Source organism: Bidens hawaiensis, unplaced genomic scaffold (genome assembly GCF_021521415.1).
Source record: "Bidens hawaiensis isolate Kalapana, Puna unplaced genomic scaffold, B.hawaiensis_p1.1 tig00009022_1, whole genome shotgun sequence".
Taxonomy (NCBI): Eukaryota; Viridiplantae; Streptophyta; class Magnoliopsida; order Asterales; family Asteraceae; genus Bidens; species Bidens hawaiensis.
Window position 1 is genome coordinate 421,278 of NW_027491658.1, and position 11,720 is coordinate 432,997.

At 37.3% G+C, this 11,720-nt stretch overlaps 1 protein-coding gene and 1 pseudogene across 1 annotated transcript; one reads left to right on the plus strand and one right to left on the minus strand.

Annotated features, from left to right (window-relative positions):
- Positions 1–221: 221 nt before the first annotated feature.
- Positions 222–1,351, plus strand: LOC143530778 (caffeoylshikimate esterase pseudogene; annotated as a pseudogene).
- Positions 1,352–1,818: 467 nt separating this feature from the next.
- On the minus strand, positions 1,819–7,814 carry LOC143530779 (helicase-like transcription factor CHR28). The gene is made up of 11 exons (XM_077026224.1): positions 7,311–7,814; positions 6,905–6,995; positions 5,801–6,810; positions 5,640–5,711; positions 5,459–5,536; positions 4,167–5,031; positions 3,393–3,523; positions 3,092–3,307; positions 2,495–3,013; positions 2,216–2,425; positions 1,819–2,130 (listed from the first exon to the last, which is right to left on the minus strand). The coding sequence occupies exons 1-11, from the start codon at positions 7,461–7,463 to the stop codon at positions 2,026–2,028; spliced, it is 3,450 nt and encodes a 1,149-aa protein (XP_076882339.1). The 5' UTR covers positions 7,464–7,814; the 3' UTR covers positions 1,819–2,025.
- Positions 7,815–11,720: the final 3,906 nt, after the last annotated feature.

An 11,720-nucleotide genomic window follows, 5' to 3' on the forward strand; every position in this document is an offset into this window, starting at 1 on the left:
AATTTTCACAATAACAAAAGTAAACAAACTTACATATAAAAGAGAAATACACAAGAATATTGGCAATTGGCATCAAGGAAGCTTTATCTAACATCCACATGGTTAAATACAAGTCAGTCATCAAACGTGTGCCGCACATAACATACCAATTTAATTAATAAAATATTAACATCTTATTATATTTTGCAATCGTGCCCAGTATAATAAAAAAAACAAAACAAAAATAAAAAGAGATCACAGAGGTGAGATCATATTATCCATGGATGAACAAAAGGATGATATCATCCAGAAAAGAAAATATTACTGGGGCAACACACCAGATGAACAAGACTATTACAAACTCCACAACATCAACTCCACTTCATCCTTCTTCAACTCTCCCAGAGGCTTATCTCTCTTCACCAGATCATGGACCCCGCTGATCACCCCGCCACGTGGCATCATCTGTATGGTCCACGGCTACGGCAACGACATCAGCTGGACGTTTCAAGCCACCGCCATCTTCCTAGCCGCCAACGGCTTCGCATGTTTTGCGGCTGACATGGAAGGCCACGGCAGATCCGATGGTCTCAAAGCCTTTGTTCCCAACGTTGACCTTGTTGTTGAAGATTTGTTAGCATACTTTGATTCTGTTATTGTTACTGTTGAGTCTAAGGTTGCTGTTCCTAAGTTTCTGTTTGGTGAATCTATGGGTGGAGCTATATGTTTGTTGACTCACTTTACAAGACCAGACATGTTTGACGGCGCGATATTGATTGCACCCATGTGTAAGATTTCGGATAACGTTAGACCCAGGTGGCCGGTTCCCGAGATTTTAATGTTTGTGTCGAGGTTTGCTCCGAGGTTAGCGATTGTACCCACGGCTGATTTGGTTGATAAGTCGGTTAAAGTGCCCGAGAAGAGGGTGATTGGGGCGATGAATCCGGTGAGGTATACGGGGAAGCCGAGGTTGGGGACGGTGACTGAATTGTTACGAGTGACGGATTATTTGAGTGGGAGGTTGAGTGATGTGGAGATACCGTTTATTGTGTTGCATGGTGATGCGGATGCGGTTACTGATCCTGCGGTGAGTAAGGAGTTGTATGAGAAGGCCAAGAGTAAGGATAAGAGTTTGAGGATTTACGATGGGATGATGCATTCGTTGTTGTTTGGGGAGACGGATGAGAATGTTGAGGTTGTTCGTGGTGATATTCTCGCGTGGTTGAATGAACGGTGTTGATGAATGAAGGAAAATTTGATTGTTGTTTTGATTGATTTGTGTTAGGGAATGTGTATTGATATTGTTTGAAACTGTGTTTGATTAATTTGAAAACTATTGAAATTGAGTTTGCTGTGCAAGAGCATCGTCATTATCAGGTTAATGTTATTCGGGTAGTATGATATAGCGTACAATGTGTCAGTGCCGTATGTATAGACCTGGTCCGGTCTAGAGTTTACCAATTGCAAACCAGGTGTACCGATTCATTCGCATGTTAACTTATAACTTGAAACTGTCCATATAAACCAAACCATCTATTTTACCTCTATTATCTATTTTCACAGCTGTACATATATACATAATAGGTAACATTATCAGAAAACTATTGCAAACTTTTAAAAGAAGAAAATAATAAAAAGCCATTTAAATGGCCCAGACTTGCACAAGCAAAAAGTTTTGACAGGCATGCCAAATTGTGTTGGATTAGTTCTGCTTGCTATCTTTAAAACTGGTCAAACCAAACCGTAGACACCGCATACAATCTTATATGTGTTCATATATAAGCAAAAATAAATTAATTTGTTGTCAGTAGAAGGCAGAAAATATATAAAAACATAATAAAAGCAAAAGCAAAAACCTCTATATCTTCACCTGCTGTATGCCAATATAATCCTATACAATGAGCCCAAACTCAAAACCAGTCTTGAAAAGAATTCAATCTTTCTATAAACCTTCTAAAGAGCAACTACCAAGATACTGAAAAAAAAAATTCTTGCTTTTGTTAATTATCATCACTGGAAGTCAATATATCCATTAATGAACCTTGATCAAGCTTGAAACAAGTATTTCAAGTCATCAACTGTAAGCCGAGTCTGGCCGCCTCCTGTCTCATCTTCCCCAAATGCAGAAGCCACCATCTCTCTCTTCTTTTGCTGCAAAAGCCACAAACGCAGACCTCTAATTTCAGTAAATTTTAAGGGTAATATGGATAACTATGGAAAGATTAAATATATATACCTGAAGAGCCAATATGCGATCTTCAACGGTATCTTTAACAGTCAACCTTAAAACAGAAACCGGACGAGTCTGCCCAATCCTATGAGCTCTATCAACCGCTTGATCTTCAGTTGTTGGGTTCCACCATAAATCCAAAAGCAGCACATGGCAAGCAGCAACCATGTTCAATCCAAGACTTGCTGCTTTTAATGACATTATCATAACGGTAACCTACAAGAACAACATTGTTTAAACAAATTTCCGACAATAACAAACATATCGTTAAAAGTTCAAACAAACCTCTGGAAGAGTGTTGAAATCCTTCACGGCTTTATCACGTGCTGCAATAGACATTGTTCCATCAAGTCTTCTGTAATCAATAGAAGATTTATTCAAGCATGCTTCAAGCAAATCCAACATCCGAGTCCACTGCGAGAACACAATTGCTTTCTCTCTAACAACTTTGACTTTATTACTATTATCATCAGTTTCTATTTCACAGGGTTTGACGATAGATTCTAGAACCTCAACCGCTGCCTTAATTTTAGAGGAATCGAGTGCCTCAGAAGCTACAACATTTGAGGACCAGCTAGACGAATTAGGGTCATTAATCTCAGCTTTCACTATACCAGAAAATTCGGTTATTTCATCAACAATAGAGCTTTTGAGTGTCAACTTAGAATATATCGATGCTGTGTTAAGAACAGCCTTGCATTTAGAAAACGGGCACTGGCTATCATCAGTTGAAAGATGTTCAAGTATGCACTGGTTGCAGAAAACATGCTCACAAGGTGTCACCACAGCATCTTCAGGTGGATCCTGCGAAATTTTAGAAGTATATTAATGACAAAATATCAGCAAAGAATGTTGTTTCAGATGTTTAAACATTTAACATACACTGCAAAGGCTGCATAAAGAAGCTTCCAAACAATTAAGGAGACTAATTCGTTTTTCATGAGGAAGCTGTTTGGCCTTATCAAGAGATGACGTCCACTCAGAACTTGACTTGCATCCTTTGACCAGTAGAGGATGATCACAAGCCTGTCTGAGGCGTAAAAGCATCAGCAGTATGTTAACATAGTTTTGTTTCACCGTTCCAGCAGCTGCATATTCCTGATACAATTATAAGTTTTATTTTAGTAAATTTGCATGAAAGATAACTGAAATATACAATAGATAAAAGAAAACAAAAACATACTTCAAACTGCGCACGGGAATCAGACTCCAGCCTGTGGTAGAAATCGCGTTCCTCAGGAGTGAATTCCACTTTCTTCAGATTAATGGTCTTAGGGGGCAGAGATATAACGGGTTCTCCATCAAGCAGTGTAGCTTAACAAAATATAAAAGCAACAAACGGATTAATTTCCCACTTGGATTATGTTAAAATTTTAACATACCAAATGAGTCTAAAGGGGTTGAAACTCAGTAATTCACCCAACGTGTAATTTTTATAGTAAAGATATAGTTTCTCTATCGTGTCCAACTAATTATTGGAAAAAAACAATTGTTGGAACGAATCAGGTTTGTTGTGTGAAGAGTGAAACGAGTCGGTGCAAAGAAGAAGCAGGTTTGTTTATGGACCGATTTGGGTTTAAAGAGTTCAGAGGCAGTCTGGTATTTTGATAATTATGGGTTTTTTTAATTAGTTAAGATATTTAATTGGGTTATTTACTTGGTTTGTTTATTTATGTGTTTAGGTTTATTTTAATGGGTCATGATAAACATCGGTTAGTTTAAAGTATCTATTTGTTAAGAGTTTAGAGTTTAATTCGGTTTGGGTCCTTTTGAGTCTTCATATATGGGTTGATGGTTTGTAATATGGTTAAGTTTTTTTCGGTTTATTCAAGATAATAAAAAAGGGTTTTCTGTGATTTTGTATCTGGGCCATTAAAAAACCCGAGCAGTTTCAACCTGACCCGGCCCATTTCAATCTGTACCATTTTTCCAGCTGTAATTACTAAGTATCTCTCACCTTTGGTCCGTCGGAGCATAATGGTCTTTAAAACAGCCTGTAACTTCTTGTACCCGGTTGCAGGATTCCTTTGAATTGGGGACTTGATCGTTGAGCAGAATGTTTTATAAACAGCATACGGATCGTATTTCAAGAATCTAAAATAGCTATAAAGATCATCAATAGCATTCTGAATAGGAGTCCCTGACAAACACCACCTGCGTTTAGCCTTAAGACCCCAACAAGCCCTAGCTACTTGTGTCCTATGATTCTTAATACTCTGCGCTTCATCAAGTACCACCCTAAACCATCTCACCTTAGCAAGAGGCCGAGCAAGAGATTCATACAACTCACAGTCAATTCCCTTTTTGCTTTTCTTAGAAGACTTACTAGAAGAATGTTTTCTTTTGTTTCCAGATGAGGGCCCACAGGGATGAAGTTCGTTACGCCTTTTTGTTTCATCTTCATCTTCATCAACGAGTGGCTGTTTTGGGACCTCCATGCTCACGATTGCATAAGTAGTTAGAACCACATCATACTTGGCTAGCTCACATGGGTCCTTGGTTCGGTTTGGACCATGATATACTAAAACAGAGAGCCTAGCTTTGTTGGTTACTTTGTTATGCAACTCATCATTCCATTGACGAAGAACACTAGTTGGGCATACAACTAGGGTCCCTGCAGCTGGCCTACTTTGTGCATTACTTTCCATCACACTAGAATCTGATTGTTTGGATTGATTACCCCCTGTCACATCATCCTCATCATCATCATCCAAATTTAAAGTCTCCGTCTTTATGTTTTTCATTTCAGCAGTATTAACACTAGAAGATGGAGATCTTTCTTTCAGAATAAGAGAAATTGTTGATATTGTTTTACCCAGTCCCTGCAAATGACCATACAAAACAAGAAGATAGTGAACAAGAAAGTCGGGTAAGAGGTCAACATGGGCTCAGGTCAAAACAGTTGATCTGCATCTTCTAAAATATTAAAATCCTCCTTGAATCAATTAGTGTCTCATATATATTTTCAAGAAAACCAATAAAAATCTGTTCACTAACATGATGATTTATAAGGTTTATGCATTAACTTAACACTTTGGGATGACCCATATGACGTGTTTCCTTATTAGCTTTTAACTACACCCATTTGGCCCATTCAAGATAAGACATTAACCAGAATCAAGCCATTCATAAATAAACGGGCCGCAGTCCAAATATATATTATGTACCATCAACATAGACATAACTTTAAAACATGGTAATCGCAAAGCTTAAAGTTACAAACATATAAATAAAGGAAAGCCAAGCCACCTGGTCATCAGCAAGGATTCCTCCAAAGCAATGCAAGCTTTTAGTCTCTTTCTGTACCATCCATGATAAAGCAATTCGCTGTCAAAACACCTCAAAAATTTAGAATACGAAATCCACAAAAAACCATTTTAAACTATTACTGTATATTCAAAATTTTAAAATTCTGTACACAGTTCTGAACCTGATGTCTCAAAAGTTGAACCTCCAATGAACCTTCAGGTGCATAAGCCTCTGACTTTGGTTGGGAAAGATCCTGCAGTTGACCAACATCCAAATTCATCAAATTCAGAATGCCTAAACAACAAAAACCTGCAGCTAATGATCCTTCAATATTAGACTCACCTGCAACGCTGCTCGATAAATAATATGTTCATCATTTGCCTTGGCCCTCACGTTATTATTATATCCAGTGTGAACTGGAGGAACAACAAGTGGAGGCCTTACAGGAACAGTAATAGGTGATTTCCCCTCTACAGGAGACTGTTTTCTAGGTGCAGGTACACTCAAATCTTCCAGAATACATATATCAGGGTCGTCAACATCGATGTATGTAGTATTTTTCACATATGCTTGCGGGCCAACTTTTGGTGGCATTAAATCTATACCGGGAAAAATATACGATTGGGGTGGCATGACTGAGCTGTTCCTGATTTTGACAAAATCACGAGAATTTTGGGCTCCATAAAATGGTGGCAACGGTTTGTTGTCAGTAAAAAGATCAGCAACATCATATGATCTTTCGGTACCCATATCAGATGTCCCAACCATGATAGAGATAATTTCTCTTTTGCTTGGTAACATAGAAGGATAATGAGTTCCATTGTTGGACAATTTAGCATGTGTTTCAGTAGAGCTTTCACTGCTAGGTAAAAAGGTATTACTGGCTGATGCAAATTTATCCTCAAACAGCGTTCCATCATCATATAGCATAGATGGAGGGCCAGAATAAGACGGTCCATTTATATCCATACCATATGGCATAGAAGATTTATCATTCATGTTGTACATAACATCAGAGTACATTTCATCAGTTATCCCAGAGTTATCCATCATATTGAGATCAAAATTACCATCAAAGGTCGCACTTGTAGTAGCTCTCTCAAACTTAGGTTCCCTGACATCATAATGACTAGCCGATCGAAAATCCTTCTTACTGTCATAATGTCCCGAAGGAGAAAAGTTACCTGGTAGAATTGGTATTGACCAGTCACCAGGGGTCCATGAGTTCACGTGTGCAGATGAGACATCTGGCTGAGGCTCCACCTTTGTCACCCCATGATTAATCGTTTGTTTCCCGCAATCAGACGAACCACTTGAGTAAACAGTCCTAGAAGCTGACCCTTCTGCATGGTCTGAAAGAAAAAATCCAAGTCGTAACTAAGAATTCACAATACATACTCACAAAACACATAAGTTGGTTCATCATTCATGAGAAGTAACTGTTACCATAAAGAGTTGGAGAGTGCTCATTAGGACCAACATCTGATGCAGACTCGTTAAACGGTGCAGTACTTAAAGAAGGATCAACTAATCCACTCTGAAAACATATATCAAATAGTCAACACTTATTCAACAATATTAAAAAAAAATAATCAAATCATCAATTCGTTAAACATAGATGCCCAACTCAACAGCATTAAAGCGCCCTATTCATCACATTAACTAAACAAAAACTCAATTAACCTGGTCCCAAAATTCAAATCACTAACCCTAGATGGCAAACAAAAGTCAAATACCTCATGCAATTTCACATAAATCATAATCCACACAATAAACCTAAACAAACATCACATGTGGCCACATCTAATCAACAATTCAACACATGATACTCGAAATCAATAACAAAATCTACCTGCTGAGAATCATCAGGTTGCCTCTCCTCAAGGATACTCATGAAGGAGTCCATATCCATACTGAGGGCACCGTCATCGGCCATAAGGCCGTCATCGTCATCATCACCGTCGAATTGCCATCCGTAAGACGTGCCAACGTTCGCCATCATCATCAGAGCCACAAAATTATCCAAAACCTAACCCTAATTCGTCAAGTTATAACCGTAATCAGTACTGTAACGGCCGGATATATATATATATATAGTCCGTCGAGGGTGAAATTGAGGGTTGATTATGTGAAATTGGGGGTTTTGGGGTGAAATCGGGGAGAAGTTTCTTTGGAGTTTCTGGGTGATGTATGTATGTATGTATGTATGTGATGTGAATATTATTATTATGACTTTTCCCCGTCGTTGAAGGTTTTTAAGATTTGGAATCTGCGCGTGACTGGTGCTGTTTTTCCTCGCTTTCCCCTTTTATTTTATTATTATTATTATTATTATTATTATTTTGGGTGCATATGTATATTGAGGGATTCATTAATTTAAAATATATATTTATTTTATTTATGAGTATGATTGGTTACAGACTTACAGATGGACTATACAGTAGATTATGAAAACAGATTAGGGAGGTAGATTTTTTTTAACGATACACGATCACACGTGTAAATCTATCTTTTTAGGACTATATTTAAGGTTGGCTTTTCGACCGTCGGTCTCACTTCAGATGTACGGGAACCGGATGGAATTCGCAACCTAGCCTTAAATTGTGTTGGAACCCAGGATTAAAGTCATAATTCATCATTTCACAAAGATGTCCTTTGAACCTTTCCAAATGAGAATCAAACATGCATCTTGATAAAAGGAGGGGAGACATCTTACCACTAGAACCTGAATTAATCAGAATAATTCATATTGTATATTTACTAGAATTTACATTATTTTTTCTATTATATATGTATAGCTTGTTAATAAGCTTGTGGTGGAGTTGTAAGAAAAAGACTTTGGTGTTTCATGTGACTCGGGTTCGATTCATGCTCTCATCATTTGGTTTCGGCGGCACCAGGGTGATGATGGGACTAGGTGAGTAGGTGGCGTTCACTGGTTGGATTCATGAACTGAACGAGTTTTGTCTCACCGCATTGTCGTGTCTTTGGGCGAGTGTTCGCGTGCTTTGGCTGTGGGTGGAGGTTTTCCTCGGATCAAAAGACGAGTATATTCCGATGTGGTGAACTTTGTCAATAGTCATTTGGAGCATTCGTTGGTCGTTCCAAAAAAAATAACTAACTAATTAACTAATTCAAATGAATTTATTCCTAAATAGCCCTTTTGATAAGAGAGAAAAGACCAAATAGCCCGTGAGATTTCATTTTCCCAAAATAGCCCACCAAATCCAACGTCCTTGTGAGTTTTTGATATTCCTCGTGAGTTTTCGTGGACCAATCAAAATCTGCCAAGTGTTTTCCATTCCCACCTACCACGCTAGTTTGCATCCCAAATCTGTCTGAAACGTTACTTTTGACATCAAATATATCCTAACGAAAACCAACTTTAACGTGATGTTTCAAGCTGTTTTCATCGACAACATTAGTTTTCAATGTCACACCCCGACCAAAGGCGGCGGAACATGCCGGGGTGCAACGTGATTGGACAAATACACAAGACACTATTTAAAGTGACAATATTTATTCAACTCATTTTAGTTCAACAAATCAATAAACAACACATCTCATTCACACAACCAAGTTAAATACAAGTAGCAAATATATTGTTCGTTTTACTAATATCCTAATAGTCTTGGTAACGTTTTCATCAAGTCCTCGAGTCAACAATAGTCTAACATGTAACATTTCATAAAATAAAGTTTGTCAACACAAAGGTTGGTGAGCAATTCATAAATTTGAGCAACAATAGTATATGGTATGAAAAGCCACAAAACTAGTATACAAAACAATAAATAAGAGCTATAAACCTGGATAAAATAGTTATCGCTAAACAAGTTAGCGACACCTAGCTATTGGCAATTAGTCTAGGATTTTATTGACAATTGCTAATAAGCTTACATTAGCACCACCTAGCTACAAGGGGTTGCCAAGTAGTCTAGGATTTTATAGTTATCGTTAATTGCATTACGTTAACGACACCTTGCCATTGCCAAATGGTATAGAATTTATAGTTCCATTATCCAAAAGCTGTAAACACATAGGCAAATAAGCATAGAACACCAAATCGAGCAATTATTCAAGTCAAGTATACAATCACGTTTGTGGGTTTAAGACTCAAGTAAATAAAGCATTTAGTTTGATAAGTATGAAATGTCTCCCCAAAATGAAAGATGGAAAAATGGGTATGAAAGTACTCACCTTGCAATAATAAAGTTAACGAGAAATTTAAGGATGCGGTTAAGCGAGCTGACTGGTCAGAAAATAAATAAACCTGAAACTTTGAGGGAATAATATAAAATTAAAAGCGAGAACGTAGTCGCTGGAAGCAGGTCTAACGGATGTCTAGAATTTGAGTTATGAAATAAACAATGTTTAAGCGAGCTAGTACTGTTCAGAATCTGAACTGCGAGTCTGGAGTCGGACTCAAACCACTACACTCAAAATATTATGACGAACAGAAAAGTCTTCTGGTCCGAAAGCTAGTTCTAACCAGAAGATAGAGTATTCGAATTATTCCAAAATTGACTAAAATGCCCCTTAACGGGCCAGGATCGATTTGACCACCGAAAGCTCCAAATTTACAGATTTTGATTTAAGGCTTACGTTTATCATGCGAAAATGTACATCTTTTATAAAAACAACTTTACCCAAAAGATGGTGTCGGGTTTAAATAAGTTAGAGTTCGTTATTTATATATTTACGATATATACATAACTACATACATATATATGTACATATATATACATACATAAACACAAAAACCTTGAAACGAGATCAACATAAAAGTGTCAGTTTTTATAAGTTTATTAGAAACTATTTTTAATATTTATTACGATTTTTAGTTCATTAAAACGTATTTATTAAACATTATATAAATATATATTTATACATTTATATACATATATATATAGATAAAATTAGTTTAACGAGTCGAGCCGAGAAAACAGGTTATAATGATGTTCGGTTTTAATACGAAAAAGTTTATTTAAATTTAATATAAATTTCTATAAGTTTTATAAACTTTAAAATACTTAAAAAAAATAGTCGGATAGCTCGAAACCATAACAAACGAACTCCGATTAAGGCAAATAAGATATCCCCGCATTCGTCTCATTGAACTCCACTATTTATACATGTTTTCGCCACTGGAAATCACCTTCACCATCGCCGGAAAACCAAACAGTCAGCTGGAGATACGAACCGTCAGCCGGAATACGAACCGTTTCTTGTTTTGCTCATAACTTGGTCATACGAGCTCGAAATCAAGCAAATAATATATCCACGCGACCGCGTCGCTGAGAGCTACTGCTCCGAACCAGCGCCGCTGTCTGCTTCCACCGGAACTGTTGCCAGTGATGCAAACAGTGGCCGGATTTTCTGTCGAAAATTAAAGGGGGGTTAGCGATCGGTTGATGGAGAGGGAGAGCACGGCTCGGTTTTTCCGGTCGCCGGAAAAACGAGGGAAAGGGTGTGGTGGTGTCGGGTTGAGGGGGTAGCTGAGATGGTGGTGATGCAGTGCGAGGTGGTAGCCGGAGGTGTTTGGCATCGCCGGATTCTCGCCGGAGCTATTCCGGTCGCCGGAAAACGGCTCAAGGTGGTGGCAGCTGTGGTTTAATATAAAGATAGGGTTAAGGTTGATTCTTCCTATATGTATATATATATATATACATATTTACATAAAGGCCCCTCAAAGTTCAATCAAAGTTTAAAATGAGTTCAAAAGTTCTTAAAACTAATAATAACTTTAGGAAAATCAGTTTGGACCCCTTATGTTCTTCTTAATGACACTATATTATGACAAACACCGATTTATTTAAAATCGAGGACCATAATAATATTATATAATAATTTAATAAGATTCTAAAAAAAGTCGAGTCGGGTTTACGTATTAAAAGTTTACAAAAACAAATATAATTCGAGATCTGAATTTGACGAATGTCACATTCAAATTTATGGTTTTTAAAGATTTTTTGAAATTCATCTCCAAATATGAATTTCAAAAGAATTTCGTAAATTTCAAAAAACCTAAAACATCTTCATCTTCTTCATCATATTTATCACCTTCATCATCTTTCCGGCCACCGACACCATCACCATATGAATCTATCTAACCCTTAACCTCAACGAAAACTAAAGTACAAATGAATATTCTTTTATCTAAAAAAAACTTGACACAAAATGATTCAAAAATGAAACAAATGATATATATTAATTTCACGTGACTCCTAACACACCTCCGGCGGACACATCCTAGGCAAAATAT